Source organism: Dermacentor albipictus, unplaced genomic scaffold (assembly GCF_038994185.2).
Source record: "Dermacentor albipictus isolate Rhodes 1998 colony unplaced genomic scaffold, USDA_Dalb.pri_finalv2 scaffold_14, whole genome shotgun sequence".
Taxonomy (NCBI): Eukaryota; Metazoa; Arthropoda; class Arachnida; order Ixodida; family Ixodidae; genus Dermacentor; species Dermacentor albipictus.
In genome coordinates this window covers 11,694,201-11,713,573 of record NW_027225568.1, presented here as the reverse complement: position 1 = coordinate 11,713,573, position 19,373 = coordinate 11,694,201, and the positions used below count along the sequence as shown (strand labels likewise).

At 46.9% G+C, this 19,373-nt stretch overlaps 1 protein-coding gene across 1 annotated transcript in view; it reads left to right on the top strand.

Annotated features, from left to right (window-relative positions):
• LOC139051807 (uncharacterized) overlaps nucleotides 1–11,691 on the top strand; it is a 28,719-nt gene extending 17,028 nt beyond the window's left edge. The window contains exons 4-5 of the mRNA XM_070528823.1: nucleotides 7,441–7,490; nucleotides 11,236–11,691. Coding sequence (XP_070384924.1) covers nucleotides 7,441–7,490; nucleotides 11,236–11,384 — 199 coding nt within the window. The 3' untranslated portion in view covers nucleotides 11,385–11,691. The remainder of the gene's footprint in view (nucleotides 1–7,440; nucleotides 7,491–11,235) is intronic.
• Nucleotides 11,692–19,373: the final 7,682 nt, after the last annotated feature.

Sequence of the window (19,373 nt, the reverse complement as noted above, 5' to 3'; positions counted from 1 at the left end):
TCAGCGTCTGCCTGGCCTGAACCAATTAGGTAGTTCATCCAGTACATGATTTTCTTCACTGAATTCGACAGCTCCAATTTTACGGCTTGCATTACCATTCTATATATTGTGACACGCTGACGAAGACGACGACGCTCTGCACTTCGCCCGCTGTCTACAATCTTCTCAGCTGCTACAATTGTGACTGACCTCTTTTCATCCCATAACATTTTTGGTGGAGGTTGCGGCATCATTATCAAGAATTTACGTAGCGGCCGCTCCTTGGTTGCACCTGCAATGCCAGATCAAGGCGCGGATTCTTTGGGCACGCCGGCACCCACGCCCACGGTCATTCTAGCACAACCCCGCGACCCAGGAACCTCTTCTGGAACCGACAACATTGTTGTTGAAGACTGGCTTCAATTAAATGAGCGGTTGACCGCCAGCAACCACTGGGACCAGACCATCAGGCTCGCTAATTTGATATTTCAGACCCACGAAGAGGAACGTACTAGCTGGGCCATTTGTAATCAGAAGCTCAAGGATTTGTTTTACAAGCCTGTTGGACGGCAGCGTGCCGCCGAAAAAGACCTTGCTTCGCCTGTCGAGACGTGCACTAAATCCTACCTCACGTACATCCAAGACGTGCTCGCTCTGTGCCGCAAAGTGGATCCGAAGATGTCCGAACCTACTACAGTCGCACATGTCATTACGGGCATATCAGATAATGCTTTCCACTTGTGTTCAAGAATTCTTCCGCTGTACAAGCCATTATTACTGAATGCCGGCGGTTTGAAGAAGCCAAGAGCCGCCGCACTGCCGAACCATTTACCCGCCTTCCGCCACCATCGTACCTATCGTACAACGTGAAATAGAAGCCGCATCTCCTGTTTCTACCCGAACCCATGCCCCGAGAATTGCCAGGCCACCGTCTCTTTCATCCAGTACGTAGTGCGCCAGGAATTTGCCAACGTTGCCTTGACTAACGTCTGCTCAATTACTCGGCCTGACTACACTCAGCCCAACACTGTCACACGCAACCGCAGCCGGAGTGCTCCTACGCGGTATGGCAACCCGGCCGAATGGCGCACTCCAGACGACACCTATATGCTTCACTCATGGCCGTATCGGCCATATTTCATGTCACTGCCATTCTTTGTGGAATTTGACCCCCTGGCCCTACCTCCCATCCCACTGCCCTCATGCTGCTCCTCGCTTCCCTCCGAAAACGCAGCCAGAAAGTTCTGGCGACACTTCTCTGCCTACCCCCTCTAGCCGCTCTCCTTCGCATCGTCGCCGCTTCTCCCAATCGCCCCCCATCTCGTCAACCACCGTCCCCTAGCTCCTTCCGGAAAACTGGCCGCATCACCTCTAGGTGCTGCACCTGTTAAACTGACCAGATGCAAAAATCCTCTTCTGACCTTGCGCGCACACATCGGAACCTTATCAGTGAACGTGGATGGTATACCTGTTACAGCTCTGATTGACACAGGCGCGCACGTATCCCTGATGAATGCTCAGCTTCGGAATCGTCTCAAGAAAGTCCTCTGCTGCCCCGCCGCCTGTAATCCGAGTCGTCGACAGTGGCACACCAGCCGTTATTGGCATGTGCCTGGCTCTCGTGAGTGTCGACGGACATCATACTTCTGTTTTATTTTATTGTTCTAGAGCACTTACCTCGCGACCTAATCCTGGGTATTGAATTTGTCTACACATTCCGCTTTGAGAGGCTCTTCTGCTGGTGTTGTGCAACTCGTTCTACCTGCTGGTGTTGACCCTCCCGGTAGTGCTCCTACACGGCTGTTTCACAGAGCATATCGCCTCCCTCCCCATGCCATTACCTTCATAGGTATTTCACCCGTTGCACCTGTAACAAACGGTGACTACATCGTATCCTCTAATGCAGATGTCCTGCTCTCGTATAAAGTTGCTTTTCCTCACACCGTCATTACCATTTCGGACAACACGTCGTACCTGCCGCTTGTGAACTTTGGACTTTGTACGCAAGCACCCCCGCGCCGAATATCCCTGGCGCAAGTCACGCTGGCCCGATACTACCACATTTTGGGTTGAACTTGTGACCGCTCCTCGTGTGCAACTCTTGCTTCGCCTCCTGTCCCTTCAGACTTGAATACCCTAAAGAAAATGATTGCTCCCAACCTTCCGCAACAGTGTGCTCAAGAACTACTTTGCCTCCTTGCCTTGTAATGGGACACATGGATGGATGGATGGATGGATGTTATGAGCGTCCCCTTTGGAAAGGGGCGGTGGGTTGAGCCACCAAGCTCTTGCTACTATACTGCCTAATATTCTACCTAGGTTAAACAATAAAAAAAGAAGAAACAAAACACTATGAACTACCACGCCCAAATTTTCTGATCCCCTATGGCGAACTGCGCTTTTGCACGTCTCCGTCTTTTGTCGTTTCCCTACTTTTCTTCCAGTCGCCTCTTACTAATGTCTATTGCGGACATGTTTGCTTTACCACTGCTCCCTCTGAACCCAAGGGCTTCAAAGAGGCCAGTGGTGCCTAAATCGACCGCTGGGTAGACGTCTTCACATTGTAATAAAACATGCTCCGTAGTTTCCCTAGCTTTACCACAGCAAGCACATGCTTCTTCTTCCTTCTTATATCTCGCTTTATAGGTGCGTGTTCTAAGGCATCCTGATCTCGCTTCGAAAAGTAATGAGCTTCCCGTTGAGTTATCATAAATTGTTTCTTTCCTGATTTCGCTTCTTCCTCTTAAGCAGTTACTCATGGCAGGTTTCTTTTCCAGTGCCGCCACCCATGAGATTAATTCAGCTTCTCTGACTTTCCGCTTGACCTTTGTTGTTGTGTTATCCACCCTACAGGCCGCATACTTGCTGGTAAGCTTCCTAGTTCTTTTCCTCCACTGTGAATCAATGTTTTTCCTGTACAGATACAGTGAAAGCTCGTTAATTCGAACTTCAATAATTCGAATTTATGGATAATTCGAACTGTACGATTTGGTCCGGCCAAGCTCCACAGAAGTCTATGTATAAAAAAGTCCGTTAATTCGAACGCGAGAAGGTTCCCTCACGGATAATTCGAACTACGCTCGCCTGGCACACGGCCAGAGAAACGCGCCTACTGCCTACACATAAGGCTGTATTGCCTCCGAAACGGAGAGAACGGCGAGAGAAGGCAAAATCGGAAAGAAATCTAACCGACGCAGGGTCAACCAGAAGGCAGCGGCGGCTGCCGCCTCTCCGTACTACGTAACCTCCGAGACTTCTTGCCCATTGCGAATCTCGGAGGCTTTGCGAATCTTGTACAGCTGCTAATGTTGTGCGGAGATGGCACGGCAAGCGCCAAAACGCAGCGAATCAAGTACGTCGCAGTTGCGCTCGCAATCATGAGCCAACAAATCAGGGCCTTCGCCACCTTCACATGTTCAGCGTCTTTGTCTCGGCAGTCTTCATCGGTTGTGCACCTCTGTTTTCAGCTTAGGAGGTATCGGCCGTCGCAATTCATTGTGTTGGTGTTAAGCCTCGGCTAACGTTCGTTTCGGTGGACAACGGTGGTGTGGCACAAGTGATGGCGTGTGCCGCGGGCACACGCCATCACTTTCTGACACGCCAAATTTCTGACATGCCCTACTGCTTCCAAATCGCAGTGTACTGTTGCTCTCCTTCACTTTCGTTAGTTCGAACTTTCGTTAATTCGAACTGAAGCGGCTTCCCCTTGCGGTTCGAATTAACGAGCTTTTACTGTACCTTAACACTCTCCCAGCCCATTTACTTTTTTCCATATTCCTCAGCCGTTCTTCATACTCAATTCTACTGCGAGCTTCCCTCACTTCAAAACTAGTCCAGCCCATATGCCCCTGCACAGCTTCATTTGTAGTCTTCCCGTGAGCGCCCCATGCGAGGCGACCCACTGACCTTTGGTTCCCGTCGAGTCCTGATTGTACCCCTGATTTATAGAAAACAACCGCATTTCCAAAAGTAAGTCCTGGAACCATTACCTTTCCACATACCTCGGAGGACCTCGTACCTATTGTATCCCCATAGCGCTCTGTGCTTCATTATGGCTGCATTTCTGTTCCCCTTTACTGTTATGGTTTTTTCCTGTGTTTCCATATATCCATTGCCTTCATTTATCCATATACCAAGGTATTTATATTCTGTTACCCGAGGTATTTGTTGGCCCTGTATCTCCACTGTCTGTTCACTGTTTTCATTGAATACCATAACACCTGATTTTCTAACACTAAACTGCAAACCTAAATCGTTGCTTTCCTGTCCACACATTGGACCTTGGAGAGCGCCACCTAGGACAAACATCTGTCGTCAAACATCGAACACGGGTGATGCGAATCAGATCCATCGGCGACCCTACTACGTCTCGCATACCTAGCGACACATCATCCGACATGAAGTTCACAAGTTACTTTCTCGTAACATCATTGAACCTTCTTGAAGCCCATGGGCACCCTTGTTGTACTAGTAAAAAAACAGGACAACAGTTGGCGATTTTACATGGATTGTGGAATAGGCAAGAATCAGATGTATGCGTTAAGAGACAAATCCTGCAATATCGTTACTAATATGGATGAGATAGTTCACGTGGCTGACGAGTTCTATAGATATTTGTACAGTACCAGTAGCACCCACGACGATAATGTAAGAGAATAGTCTAGAGGAATTTGAAATCCCAGAAGTAAAGCCGGAAAGAGCAAAGAACGCCTTGGGAGCTATGCCAAGGGGGAAGACAATGGGGCAGGATCAGGTAACAGATTTGAAGGATGGTGGGAACATTGTACTAGAAAGTCGTACCACTCGCTCGCCTCCCAACCAGCAGTGAGCCGATGCTTCAGCCGCCAGGGGTCATGTGACACCTGACGAACACTTTTCTGTTTGGTCGAAAGAAGACGACGCTCTGGACCTTGTGCGATGTATACCATCTTGTCAGCTGCTACAATTGTAAATATCCTGTAAATATACTTCGGACTACTGTTAACCCCGTGACATTATCACGGACGTTACTGTAACTGGCCTGTACAAGCTCGTCTTCTCCTTATGAACTTTACCTTTGTGGATGTTCATTTCGTTTTCACGCCATCAACCGGAATTTACTTGGTTGAAATCACTTGCTCTATGGCATGTCATCAGTACCTTGCTCTTAGGACGGAGTTTTTTTTATTAGCCTTATTGCAATTTAACTGGGTCCTGCTGCCGCATTATTTGGGACTACGCCGGGCTTCTCTGTTGTTGCTGGATCTGTGTGTCTGAACTACCCTTTCTTTCGTGCCAAAGTCATCCCTCACAACGTCTGTAATTTACCCCAGCGCATCGTCAACTTTGTAGTTGTTACAGTCTTGAACTCTTATAGCCGTTTGCGAGTTTGAGTTTGAGCTACGAGTGCTGTTATGTTGTTCAAGAATCTTTCTTTGGGCGCCTTTGTCCCTGATGTAAATGTAATTCAGCGAACCCTTGTGTATTTTTCTTTCTGTTGCACAAGGTCACTCGCCGCACTTTTTATTGGTATTTATTTGTTCCAGCTAAGCAGCAACTCTTCTGCGTGTAATCCCAACTTTTCGCTTCTCCTTGATCCCTAGATGCCTGCTTAAGCTTCTTTCAAGCTAGCTTTGTGACCTTTGTGATTGAGCAGTTTTTATGCATGTCTGTCTTATCTCCTTCTGCGTAACGTCTACAACTTATATTCTGACTGCTGTAGGAAATGCCTCCATTTTCTTCTGTTCATACAGCCAAGCTGCTTACCTGACGAGCCTGTAAGGATAAGCCGTATGTGCAGTTTCGCAGGGAGGGGGTGACTATCTGGCCTGGGTAACGCCAGTAAAGGGACCAAAAAGACAACGAACTATAGTACGGTGCAAAAGAACGGACACGTGATTTCACGGCACGCCGCGCCTGCGCAGTAGGGGAGTGCACCCGGGCTGGCCGCCATTGCTACTGCCTGCGTGTCCAGTCATCTGCACTCAATGCAACGCTGTGGCAGTTGTGCGAAGAAAACACGGAAGTGTGCGCCGCGGTAGCCGCCGTTCTGTGTGATAACCAGATTATGCATTGCAGAGGCTGCAACAGATGCAACGCCAAGATAAATGGAAACTAGCCGACGAACAAGCAGAGTACGAGAGGCGCGAGTTGCAACCTCCTTCGAGTTTCACCGGTGCAAACTCCAGATTCAAGATGTTTCTGGCTGCGGAATTTTGCCATATTTGCTCGGTCTGTGATCGACAGCTTCGGTGGCTAATGCGCCACTATAAATGGATCAGCCCGAAATTTCTGTGCTTGTTATTTGCTGTTAATTTTTTTAGGAATTCCTTTGCTATTAGTTCGTGCTTTGCGTTAGTACCTCTCGGACGGTTTGAAGTTAAACGTCTATGATCGCTACATGGGCGCTTTTTTCCATGTTAGTCTATTATCATTTGGTCTAGTTTTTAAGCCATTTCTGAGGCTAAGGCGTAGTGTATACATGACTGCCTGTTTCCGCATTGCCACGTTACCTGTCTGACTTATTTTCCCTTCATCCCACAGAATTAACATTGGGGAACCATTGGATTCAGTATGTCCGTCAGAATCAACTGTGTGCGTTCATATTTCCCATCACTTCTAATGCACTCAAACCCTTACCCGCCGTTATTGCTTCATAGCTATGGTGTTAGGCTGCTACGGACGAGGTCACGGGTTCGAATCCCTGCTCCAGCGGCCGCATTTCGATGTGGGGCGAAATGCGAAAACACCCTTGTGCGTCTCGACGTCTAACCGGGGCTGCTACATTTTCGCTAAAGTATATCCGGGGAACTTTGGGCGCATAACATACACAAGTGGAGGTTGGGCGCATGACATTTGTAAAAAAGCACAAAGGCTCCCCGCAAAACTTCTGTAGCCATGTATGACCACGCGGAGCTCGAACTAACAATATGCAGACAGCTATAAGGGATGAAGAGGGTAAAATCTTGGAGGGAGACGATGCGCTGCGGTACACCAGACATGCGTAATGCTAGCTTCGGCACTAGAGAAAGCCTAGTTCTAATACTTTTATACATCAAGCGTCTTCAAGGTGCAGCTCGTAAACCTGCGTGCCGTTGTGCCACAGGAGTCTCAATGTAGAAATGTCTTGAACAGTGAAGCCACTTATTACTTCATGTCACCAATTACATCCAGTGCACCGAATGTTGTCCTTCGCGTCCAGCAGCCATAAATGAAGACCAGCAGAAAAGATCCGTCTTTGATGGCGCTACTCTCGTTGAATGAAAGCGCCATAGGTTAACAGAGCACGATAGGCGAGCCCTCCTGCATTCTCTATAACACGTAGCAGGCTTTCCTTGCGGATCAGTTTGCGCAAGCACTGGCGGTACTTGACGGATTCGATATCGCGACGAACCCTCTGCGTGCAGGCGTCATGTGCTGATACTGTGAATAACATTTATCACCGTGCAGCTATATTTACATATGACGTGTTCTTTTTTTCAGGACAGGACGGGGTGCGGATGCTCTGGTGAAGATGGACCCAAAGGGAGAAGGTGGCTATCACTACGTTTCAGTTACGATTATCCCTCCTACGTTGCAAGAATGAGCAACACAGATGCATTTTTTTAAAGCCACAAAGTTTTTTTTGCAATGACTCATGCTGAAAACATGCGTTCAACTTGTTGCATTGGAAAACATTAAGGTTATTCTTTAGCTGCGCAGAATGTTGGCAAGTTGCGATAAGGATACATGGTGTGTTGCAGATAGCACAATTCGAACCACTGAAACAAAAACGCTATGTAGCGGCTATTACTTTACGAAAGATTGTTGTCTCACAGAATTATTAACACTATTACGCTAATTATCATTTTGATTTCTTCCTTTACTTCACCTATTTAAATCTGCGAGTTGCGGCTAATGAGTCTTCACAGCATAGCGACTCGGGACAAATTCTGAGGATAAGCAAATTTGGAAACACTAATTTTCAGAATGTCTGATCAAATGCATTGACATTAGACTTATTTTTGAGCTTCCACTTTCGAAAGAATACAGTTTTGTGCGTTGAACAGCGAGTTTTTACCGCAAGTTTTACAGCGCATATCAGGAAATCCATGCCATCCTCAGAATTAGTTCTAAGTCTTGCACACCGCTAGCTGCAATAGGTACATTGAAATGTGTGGCAACGTGAATAATTAAGACGTTATTAGGCGTAATTATGGTCATCTTTATTTGAGCATTTCAATTTCTCGATGTAATACCACCTCATCGAGTAATTTTTATCAATGATTAGGATAGTGTTAGAGGACACAGGGAACTTCCACAATTTTGTGAATCTAAAAAACACGCTGTGTATGCTACTACTAAAGCGAAACCGAACAGCAATTCTGAAGTAGTTTCCCTAAATTTCCTTTTGATGGAATTGATGTAATTTTAGAATGATGTAATGAATTTGATTTAATTTCCTTTTTGATGGAATAATACCGCCGGAAATGAGAGCAATACTTTCCTTTTCTTCAATTTCGCCCCGATATCAGCAGATACGTCAACCTCGGGTCCGGTATTCTCAAATATTCAGATTGGGACCGATTCGCCGCACACTTTTTGAAATTCGCTGGAATCCGTTCACCTCCTCTTCGGCCTCTGTTCCACATAGACGGTACCTCCAGATTGATCCGGCTGGAAGAAATCGTTAGTGGCCGTTTCCTGTCCTCTTCAATCTTCGTTTTTCTCTTATACTCTTTCCTGTGTTCTCTTCACTTCATTGTCCCAGTGGCAAGGGTTAACCTTGTGTGGCTAGCCATTCTTGGTTATGCTGTATTTGGTTATAGCAGCCATTTGCGGCTGGCGTTGACAGGGCTTCCCTTGCAGGACCTTCTGTCACGTCCCGGTTTTGGACTCCATGGTGGGCGGTTGGCATCGCTGCTGAACACACCATGTATCCTTATCGCAAATGCTTTCCTTAAACTCCCTGATCGCCCTCAATGAGGGCGCACCGAAGATGTCTTCCAGTTTTTCGGACGCCAAATTCTGAACTTCCCTCGATTCAACCTTATTCACTCTGAAAATTCATGCAAACCAGTAAGATCCAGTTCACCGTTCCTTGTTTCAGTCGTTGTGTAAAGTTTTTGGTCCAGGTTATAAGGCGTGAAGGATGGCAAGCGGTGGTCTCCGCTTAGAGCTCTGCGATCAGAAGCAATATGAGAAACTGCCGAAACTAGTATCATTTGTGGGGAGACCCAAGTAACAGTTACCCCGCACCATACTATGGACACCACCCATGGCGTCGTCTCGGGCGTTGATTTCCTTTACCTGCCTGAGGCTGACCTCCTGGGGAGCTTGAGTGAACAGAATGTCCGGCCCACACGCAGCGAGCCGGTGGTGACGCCATCTGCGCCTGCCCCCCCCCCCCCCCCCTCACCTCAGCGGCTGCAGCTCGTGCTGCTCCGCCATCTGAGCAAAAGGGGCCATCTAACTCCGGGCTGGTGGTCTCAAAGGTCTCGTCCAGCGTGTCGAGGCCTTCACAAGGAGCGGCGAGATTATCGTGATCGCTCCAGAAAAGAAAGATCTCGCGTCACGTTACCTGGAAAGGGCCCGCGAGCTAAGCTGCGTCTCTAAAACAAACAGCACAAAATACCTTAATCATAATGGAAGCAAAAATACTGCAGTGGAATGTGGGAGGGCTTCTTCATAGCTTTGACGGCATTATAGAACTACTACCCAAACGCAATCCATGTTGGTGTATGTTCAAGAGATACATCTGATACCTACGAACGCCAAATTTCTTCGTAATTACAGCATCTTCTGAAAAGAGCGAGACGAGGAACGCCTCCGGTGGTGTAGGCATAGTCGCCGACAAGTCTGTAGCTTGCCGACACGTCGACGCTTCAGACGCTCCTTGAGGCACTGTTAGTTCGGGACATTCTTTTTCATAAATTAGTCACTAAATATTCCATTTGTATACCACTAAACCATGATCTCGACAAACTAGAACCTCATTGATCAGCTTCCTAAGCCTTACATACTCTGGGGAGGTTTTAACGACTGATTGTAACGTTGCGTTTAACCTCCGGAGCGTGCCTCAGCAAAAGTACGAACATGCTTATTGTAATCCTCATCATAATTCATACTCGTCAATAGACCTGCGAACTTGCTTGCAATTTCTTTGTAACGGCTATAGCAGTACTTCTAAGAAACAACCTGCCGAACACAAGGCTGTGATAGACATTGCTAGAAATTACCTATCTCTGAAATACCGCAAACCTTATTCAATTTAATCTAGCCATCGTGTAACCAGGGAATTTCTGCGCTTTTATCTCCAAGCCAAAGCTTAAAGGGACACTAAACGCAAATACTAAGTCGGCGTGCACTGTTCAAATACAGTTCCAGAAACATCGCAACGCTTTTTTCGTGCCAAGAAAAGTTTACGAAGAAATTGCATCTGAAGGGTGTGAATACCTTTTTAGAAATTCAAATCTCCGGGCACCCAACAGGGGAGTCGTGACGTTGCATGCGCCATCACCACCCTTTGCTCCCTTGGGTGAGTAAATCGGCTCCCGACAGACGGTGGTACCGAGCCAAGACAGTGCGGTGGATTCCCCGCGCCAGCTGCATGTGGGTCATGTGGCGTAGACCGTTCGGGCATCCCGCTACATCACATGGAAATTGAATTCTCTGCCACTCAGTTTGTACGAGTTTCGCCAGCCAGAAAAACCAGTGCAGCACTACGCGATAACGAAACTACTGAAACACGAAAGTGTCGACGTTGCGGAATCGAGCAAAAACGAAACCTTTCGACCATCCTCGTCGTTTGCAAGGGGCATTTCGATGAGTTCTTGTTCTAAACATGAAATAGAACTAGGCAGCTCGCGATTTAGTCCTGCACCATGCAAGCAATATTTCGGCAGTGAGTGGTTGAGTGCTAGTCACAAAATTTCAGTGAGTGCTTTCGTCATCGGGTAAGTACTCGAATGTCCCGTGGGAGTCTCCGATGTCATTTACCTCAGCGTCTTGATTATTAAGGCTCTCGTCACGATAATATTGGCACCTTAGATATTCTCGAGCACTGATCTATCACTTTAGCTTGACTTGGTATTTGTCTTTAGTCTCCTTTTAATAAATCGGCTCTAGTTCGCGGTCGTGTACTGTGTTGGGTCGCCAGCTCTTTGTGGGAACGCTAACCTAGCAGTTTTGCGGACGGAATGAATGTGCTGTCATTCTGATCGAATAACTGGGTTCCACACTAAGTTGCATCTACAAGCACTGTTACAATACATGCTCTTCTGTTCCTTTCTCCAATAGCGGACAAATCGAGTAAGCCCGGCGGGTTGGCCCCCCTCGAGTTCCCGGACTTCTCTTTCCTGTTCAAGCTAGTATGTTTCTCTCCCGACTGTTCTGACGCCGACGGTCATTTTCAGTGTTGGCCTCTAAAAAAGGTTCGCAGGTTGTAGCAGCCACCTCATGGCGGAACGCTTTTAATTGACATCCGTATGCTTACGTGTTTTTAATACTCATTTTAAGACAAATGTAATTTTATACCCGATACCTACCTGACTTTACCTGCGTTTTTACTTGCCCGATGCCTATAGCTGATTTTACACATGATGTTGACGACGCCTTTTTAATTTCTTCGGGTTTTATTGTAATAAGAGTCGTGAGGTGACGGTAAATGTTACCTAGCGTGCAGCACTCCTGTTTGCGTAGCGTGCAGCACGCAATAATTCCAGTCGTAGGTATGTGGCGGACAGGAACGTTTGACTATACTACAGCCGGTAGATAATCTCTTGATGTGCATGTTGCTCTACTCGTGGGTGCAGCACGGCAAAGATGCATGTCATCGTCTCCTGGCGTTGTTTAGAGCTAATATAGCAAGTCTTCCATAGAATACTACGACTTGATGAGGCTTCAGTATGCGTCTTCCTTTCGGGCCTTTGTGGTGTGATGCGAACTCTCCGGATGTCTAAGCCTCTGACAAACGCTGTTGTGCTAGCCTTTTAAGTAGAGCTGAAGAATGCTACGTACATTCTTATGGCATATTTCAAAAATTGATCTTGGTAGGCTGCGATTGGTTTCCTTCCAGTAGTCAGCCGTGCTAATGTTTCCACTCCTGGGCTCTTAGTGTGGCTCATACGCTACCTCGTGTAAACGCAAACAGAAACCGTACCACTGATCAGAATATATGTTGAATACTGCCGTGGTCAGCAATTGCTGCTTGTTAATTGCCTTACCGCCCATGTGCTCTACTCTTGTGTGACAATATGAACGTGCTTCTAACAATACAACTGCAGTTTGACATCTCGTGTTTGACTGACATTACCAATGTGTAACTCGAGAAGTAAGCGTGGCATTTGTGGTCGACTTAGATGCTTTGAGATTATTGCTTCCCATCTGTCGTCTGCTTGTAACCACCTATGCAATTGCTTTGAAATAAACGCAAGTGATTGCGAACGTGTCTGCTTTGTTCCTTTTCTTTTCCTGGACAAAAGTTGCTTCCCAAAGACAATGGGTCATTAAAAACGGATTTCAGCTTCAAGTGGTGTAGCTTAACTTGCACTTGATCAGCAGGAAGTTCTCCTTCATTCATTATCTTTGCAAAGAAGTATCGTAAATGTTGCTGCCGATGTGCTAAGCAAACAAGTTGTTCCTTATCACCCTCCGCGGTAGCCTAATGACTTGGGTGTTGCATTGCGGAGGTCGCGGGTTTTCTGTTTGATGCGGCAGCGGCCTTTTGATGCAGGCGCAATGCAAGACCGCTCGTGTACTTAGCTCGTGTACTTCGTGTACGTGGTCAAAATTCTACCAGAGTTCCACACTATGGTGTACGTGATAATTAGATGGTGCTTTCGACGCGTGAAACCTAAGCACGGGTTTTCGTTATCATCGGAATGGGTAATATGTTTAGGTTAGTTTTAAGAGCCCAGGATATAAGCTGGCGCAGCGTCGAATAATACCGATATAACACGGGCATACCAATGTACCGCGCATCGACCATTGAACCTTCACAGAGGAATTATTTCAAGGGAGATGGATGAATGCCACATGGTCTCCGCTTCAGCTCTTAGCAGAAAGCGCCACAAATCCTTGGCGCTTACGTTGCATCGAAAGAAAGCTTTAAAAAAAATGGCCGTCCGAGCACTCCGCACAGATGGTTAACCAGCGAAACTGAAACGTGTGGCCCCGGTATTTATCTCTGCATTAATCCCAACGGTTCATTTAGCGGTGGCTTCTTAGGCTACCAGATTCTCGGTGCGCAGTTGTAGATTCCACTCGGCTGCACGAGCGTGTTCTTGTGCCCGGGCTGCTGCATCGTCACGGCGTAGACGAGCTCGTTCCCGGTTCTGCTGGCGGCGTTCCTGATCGAAAGCTGCCTGTTCCTCAGGAGTGGGTATGACGCGTGGCCTATCCATTTCGGAGCCGGACGGAAACTGCTGCGAGCGCGATCGGCTCCGACGGAGAGCAACGACGTCACCATGGCGCAGCCAGTCGCGCGCCTCTTTTCGCTCATGCGCTGGAGGAGTTTTCGGCGTGCAGGTGACACACGGACGGACGAATCGGCTAGCCATGTTTGCCTGATATACCCGCAGGGCCGAAGCAGTAGAGGGGAGTGTGAAACAATACAAAGAATAAGATAGAATGAAAGCAGCATGTGAAACATAAATCAATGCATGATTAACACGGGTATTATAAAAGTAGGTACGAAAATTGGATGTAACATGCAAGTTCGCTATTACCAAATAAACAATGAAACTAAATAAAACAAGATTGAACATTAACATAACCATAGCAGGTACAAAAACGGGCTCTATAAAATATCATCTATGGGCTTTTTAAATTTGATGATTCAGAATTGTAGCGAGATTTTCGGGAAGCTGATTCCACTCGTAAGGTCTGCATAGGAGCCACGAAAGGTAAAAGGAATTCCTTCTGAAAGGTGTGCCGACCTTATTAGCATGGTGTAATCATCGGGATGTGCAGTGCAGTGACAGCAGTTTGTCTAATTCTGGGTGATGAAAGATTTTATCGAAAAAAGAGCTCGTTCCCGGTTCTGCTCGCAGCGTTGCTGATCGAAAGCTGCCTGCTCCTCAGGAATGTGTATGACGCGTGGCCTACGGACCGCAATAACCGGTCCCACCGGTTATTGCGGCTGACGTGTTCATACAGGCTGATGCAGTCATCGACGTCTTCCCTATGTTTGCCAGAGAATACGCCAGGATCACGGGGAGCGGGGAGAGTGATGTAGGTCGTCGAAGTGGCAGCAGGTGTTGGAGCTGGGGGAGGCCGGTTGTCGTCGCCGGGAGCCATGAAGGAAGGCTCGACGTACCGTCCACTTCGGTGCTGCGTGACGAGGTACAGGGAACGTCCACCTCCACCAGATATGTTACGTAGGAAGACGCGGACGAAAAGCTACGTACAAGTATATTTACAAGAAAATACGCTGCGCTTGGCCAAGAGGCAACAGCCCGCGCTAGCTTCTCATCGTCGTCGTCGTCTTCGCACTGCTCGACTTTTCATCATCGCGCATATTGTTCCGTAGCAATATAATTGACCCGAGTGCGCGCGTTTCACGACGGCAGCAAGTCGAGGACGACGGTAACAACGATTGGATGGTTTCTAGGAACGATCGAATTAATGCGAAAGAGGGGTATGGAGGGCGAGATGGGTAGGAAAATGCAGAAATTAAATGTTTGCTAACGGCTGCCCGTGGTATCACTTGGAGGACACAAATGGGTGCCTTGACGGCCATACTGAAGTTCAATCTGAAGTCTCTGTCCTTTTTAGCCGTCTGAATGAGTGGCATGGTGCAAGGCTTCGTGGTGCAGCCTTGGCCGAGCCGTGATCACGCTGCCACGGCGGAAGTTTTTGCAGCGTTGTCGTACTCGGACACTATGAGCTCCAGGAACGAGCGCGCCTCTGTTTGATTAAGCGGCCTGCTAATGACGAGAACTGCTGTCAAAGTCCGGTACGAGCTTTGGTAGGAAAGAGGAGGAGGCGTGTTGTTGTGCGCCACTCAGAAATCAACGCTCATGGGAAACTTGATTTTCAGACGCTGCTTTTAAAGATGCAACCATCTCCCGCCACGTGTGCTGCTTAGGTGTCATGTGCAACATGTGACTGTTTTTTTTAATATGTACGTTTTTTTTTCATTGCGCTGGGGAGTGTCTCTGCATAAATGTGTTCTCTTTGCTATTGAATGATCACGCCAAGCTCGACTCTCAAACACCCTTGCCTTTGGTGTGCAACTATTAGTGTCCTATTCTCGTTAATCTTGTGGTTTCATCTAGGTTACGTCGCTCTGTTCGCACCCTCCTCCGCTTTCTACAATCGACCGGTAACAATGATTGATTAAACTTTGTGTTTTGTTTTTTTCACAAAGCGTTTTGTGGGCAATGTATCAGAGAAAATATAGTTTGTTCATCCAATTACTATCCTTAGAATATGAAGGTGTATGAATGTATCTATATGCATCTTTCTATTTATATATCTCTAGTCTTGTAGGTATGTCTGCCCGTCATGAAAGGACCACAGTGTGGTCTGCAGTATGTACTAAAGAGAGAGAGACAGAGAGAGGGAAATAACGTTTATTTGCACCCGCAAATAGAGTACCGAGGAGTCAAAAGTCTTCCTGTTTTTCCAGCTTGCTTCTCACTTTTCGTCTGGCTGATGCTTCTTGGAGCTCAGCGGCGTCTATGGCCATGCGGATGACGTCTTTTTGATCCTCTTCGTTCGATCTGTCATTTAATGTCTCCCAGGGTTGTCTGTGCCTATTTGGTTTATTTTTTCTAGGACATGTCCATATCTACTAAGTAAATTTTTTTAGCGTGTGCCACCAAGCTCGAGCGCACATGGCATGAGGGAATCAGACGCAAGAATCAGATTACGAAACTGGAATAACGATGCAACGCAATAGCAGTATTCCGGACACGATCATATCTATACAATCATCGGGTCCAAGTTAGTACACAACTTGGTCCACTGGTCATAATAAGTTCTCGTCATGGAAATGAGACGTGGTGCATGCATGAATGCATTTCACGAGTTTATCTAATTGTTGTCACGCTGTGACATTCTTTGGAATCTTGCAGTGGCTTGACATAGACTTTGGCGTTCCTGCCAATCATCTTGTGACATACATGGCATGAAATGTCAGTAATGTAACAAATATGGTTCTATCCATTATGCTCATCTCAATTATAACATTCATGTCATGACATGATTGTCATTCATGTCGGTTTCATTTTCTTGCAAGTTATATATCACGATATCTATAATATGAATGAATTAACATGATATGCATGGATGCCATGGCATCATTGTCATGAAATTCACAAAATGACAGGAGGGGATGAAGTCGAGGTTATTTCTTTAATGTATATAGTAGGACATGTGTGGTGAGACATGCGTGCATTACATAAGAATGACCCGGAATGACGTGCTGATGCATGCATGGTCAGTAATGTCATGTCATGCAATTGATGCCATTCATATCATGCCATTCATGTTAGGTCATGCACGACTGTCGTGTCATTCATATGCAGATATATGCCAAATTATTCCATATATATCGAGTAACGACAGCATTATGTTATCATACCATTTGTAGTGACATACATGCCATCAGAAGCCATGTCATGTCATGGCTTTCATGGCATGCGCTAGTATGTCTTGCCATGCATGTAATGACGCACATCACATGTGACGAAATCTATCGTTCATATCGTGATATATATGTGATGTCATCCATGTCAGGTCATGCATGCATTTCATTCATATCCTGATATATGTTGTGTTTAACAACCACGACAGCATCATCTTTTTCATACCATTAATACAGTTGAGGACAAATAGACATGAATAGACAGACGCAAAACGCCTGAAGGTCGCAAAGGACGCTTCGCATTAAAAAGCTAACTCGCAGAAACCTTCGACACTTTGATGCGTAGCAGCCGGTCGCCAAATCGCACACCACACCCATTTGACGTCGATGATGATGCGGGCAAGAGGCTGATTCCGGTGCTACTGCATGCACCGGCGTGTGCAAGATTGAGATTCCGGCTGTCACCACAGTTTTTAGTGGCTAGAAGCTTGTATCGTACTGGGAAACTTGATTTCAACACGTAAGAGTTGGACTTGTATAAGTATGCTGTAAATAATTTTTCACTTATACGCCCTTTGGACTCAAGAGGGTGTACGACATGTCCTTACAAATTCAGAGAACGAACGCGCACACCCCTGACTCAAAGCTAATTCCGACTATGCCTCCTTTGATGCACTCCTGTGACAGTGCGAATAAACCCCTGAAGTAGAGCGTCTTTGACTCAAATGGCTTTGCAAATGCTGGTGTGTCAGTGGTATAAGTTGTTTTGTGTGACAATAAATTTAGTATGAGTAACCTGTAATACATATGCTCGTCAACAGTACTGTGTTATCTGTTTCGTAAGTGATTTTTCGATGCTTGATTTTATATAGTTGTTCGTCCTCGCCAGCCTCATCAAACCGAAAACATTACACCTTCGATTTTAACTCAGCGTAATCCCAGTCTCGTCTTGTCTCTCTTTCTCTTTTTCTCAATCTCGTGTTTGACCAGTGCCATTTTTGCAGTAGCGAGTTGCAAGCAGTCGAGTGCTTTAGCACAGGCGTATGCTTAGGTAACCCATTCCTAAAAAAAATGTGGACAGTACTGTGTGGCATCTGGACTGCGCGTGTTGTGTTGCGAGAGTAGGGCAGCGGTGGTTTGAATCGCCTTGACTCTCGGGCGCTTTTGTTAGCCGTAAAACACGGACCCTTCAAATCGCAATCAAGCCTGATGCGGATCCATTTTTTGAGGTCGCGATCAAGAATAGTAGCTGCCGCGCGGTCCAACAATTTGTATCGAGTTGTTTGAGCTCACTCAGCATTACGGTGCTGGCAACCAGCCTACGATCGCTGTCTACTGGATCCCGGATTCAGTAGAAAGTAGATAAGTGCCCATGTAAAAGAACCCAATGCAGATTAGACTCAGCATCACAGCAAGATGCCCTAGATACTGGGGTACAAATTACCGGGGGTTTAAACACCTCAGGGACGTCACAGTCGGTTGTTGAGTCGCGCGAAGCGAGAGTAAAGCTGTCTCTTTTTATAGTTGGGAGGCAGCTTCGCGCGCGAGTTTCTTCATGCCTGTTCTTTTTAGTCTTTAACGATTCCTTAGCCTATTTCTTCGCTTTCCTTTTTAACGTGCAATGATATCGTGTCACATAAAGCCACTCGCTGCACCAGCGCGAAGCTGCCACTCCTGCCGACACCCAGCGGGAGCCCCCAGCGGAGGCTAGGAACCCCGGTGTCCCGTTCGACATTCAAACCCACTTTCATGCGAGAGCCCACATGACTATCTGCATGTCACGGATGGTAATTTCGTATGCGAGAACGTTACACTTGCATGCAAAAGCAAACAAGCGCCACTTCGCTAGCAGCAGTCGTGACGCTTGTGTTTTGTCGCACTCCATCATCATCATCAGCAGCAGCCTATTTTATGTCCACTGCAGGACGATGGCCTCTCTCCGCGATCTCCAATTGTCCCTGTCCTGAGCCAACCAACTCCAACCAGCACCGACAAATTTCCTAATTTCGTCGCACCACCAAGTCTTCTGTCGTCCTCTACTGCGCTTCTCTTCTCTTGGTACAAATTCTGCCACGTTAATGGCACAACGGTTATCTACTCTACGCGGTACATGATCTGCCCAGTGCCATTTTTTCTCTTTATGTCAATTGGAGTGTAGTCTATACCCGTTTGCTCTGATCCAAACCGCTCTATTTCTGCCTCTTAAAGTTATGCCTAGTATTCTTCGTTCCACAGCTCTTTGCGCAGTCCTTAACTTGCTCTCAGGTTTCTTTGTCAGCCTCCAAGCCTCTGCCCCATATGTTGGCAGCGATAAAGTGCACTAATTGTATACCTTCCTTTTCAATGATAACGGTAAGCGTCCCATAACGAGCTCACGATGTCTGCCGTATGCGATCCAACCCATTTTTATTCGGTGAATGTCCTTCTGATGGTCAGAGTCCCTTTAATAATTTGACCTAGGTAAACGTACTCCTTCACAGATTCAAAAGGCTGACTGGCGATCCTGAATTATTGTTCCTTTGCCCGGTTATTCACCATTATTTTTGTCTTCTGCACATTAATCTTCAGCCCCACTCTTACACTCTCTCTGTTAAAGTCCTCAATCATTTTTTGTAACTCGTCTGCAGTGTTGCTGAATAGAACAATGTCATCGGCAAACCGAAGGTTGCTGAGGTATTCGCCGTCGATCCCTACACCTAAACCGCACTTCGGCTCCACTGCACTTCGGCCCTTCTTGTTTTCGAGGCTCTTTTGAACTGAACGCGGGCTAGTGTGGACAGATGTGCGGGAGAGGCAGTTTCCCAGCCTGTGCCACTGTGCACAACACGTCTTCGCAACCGCGCTA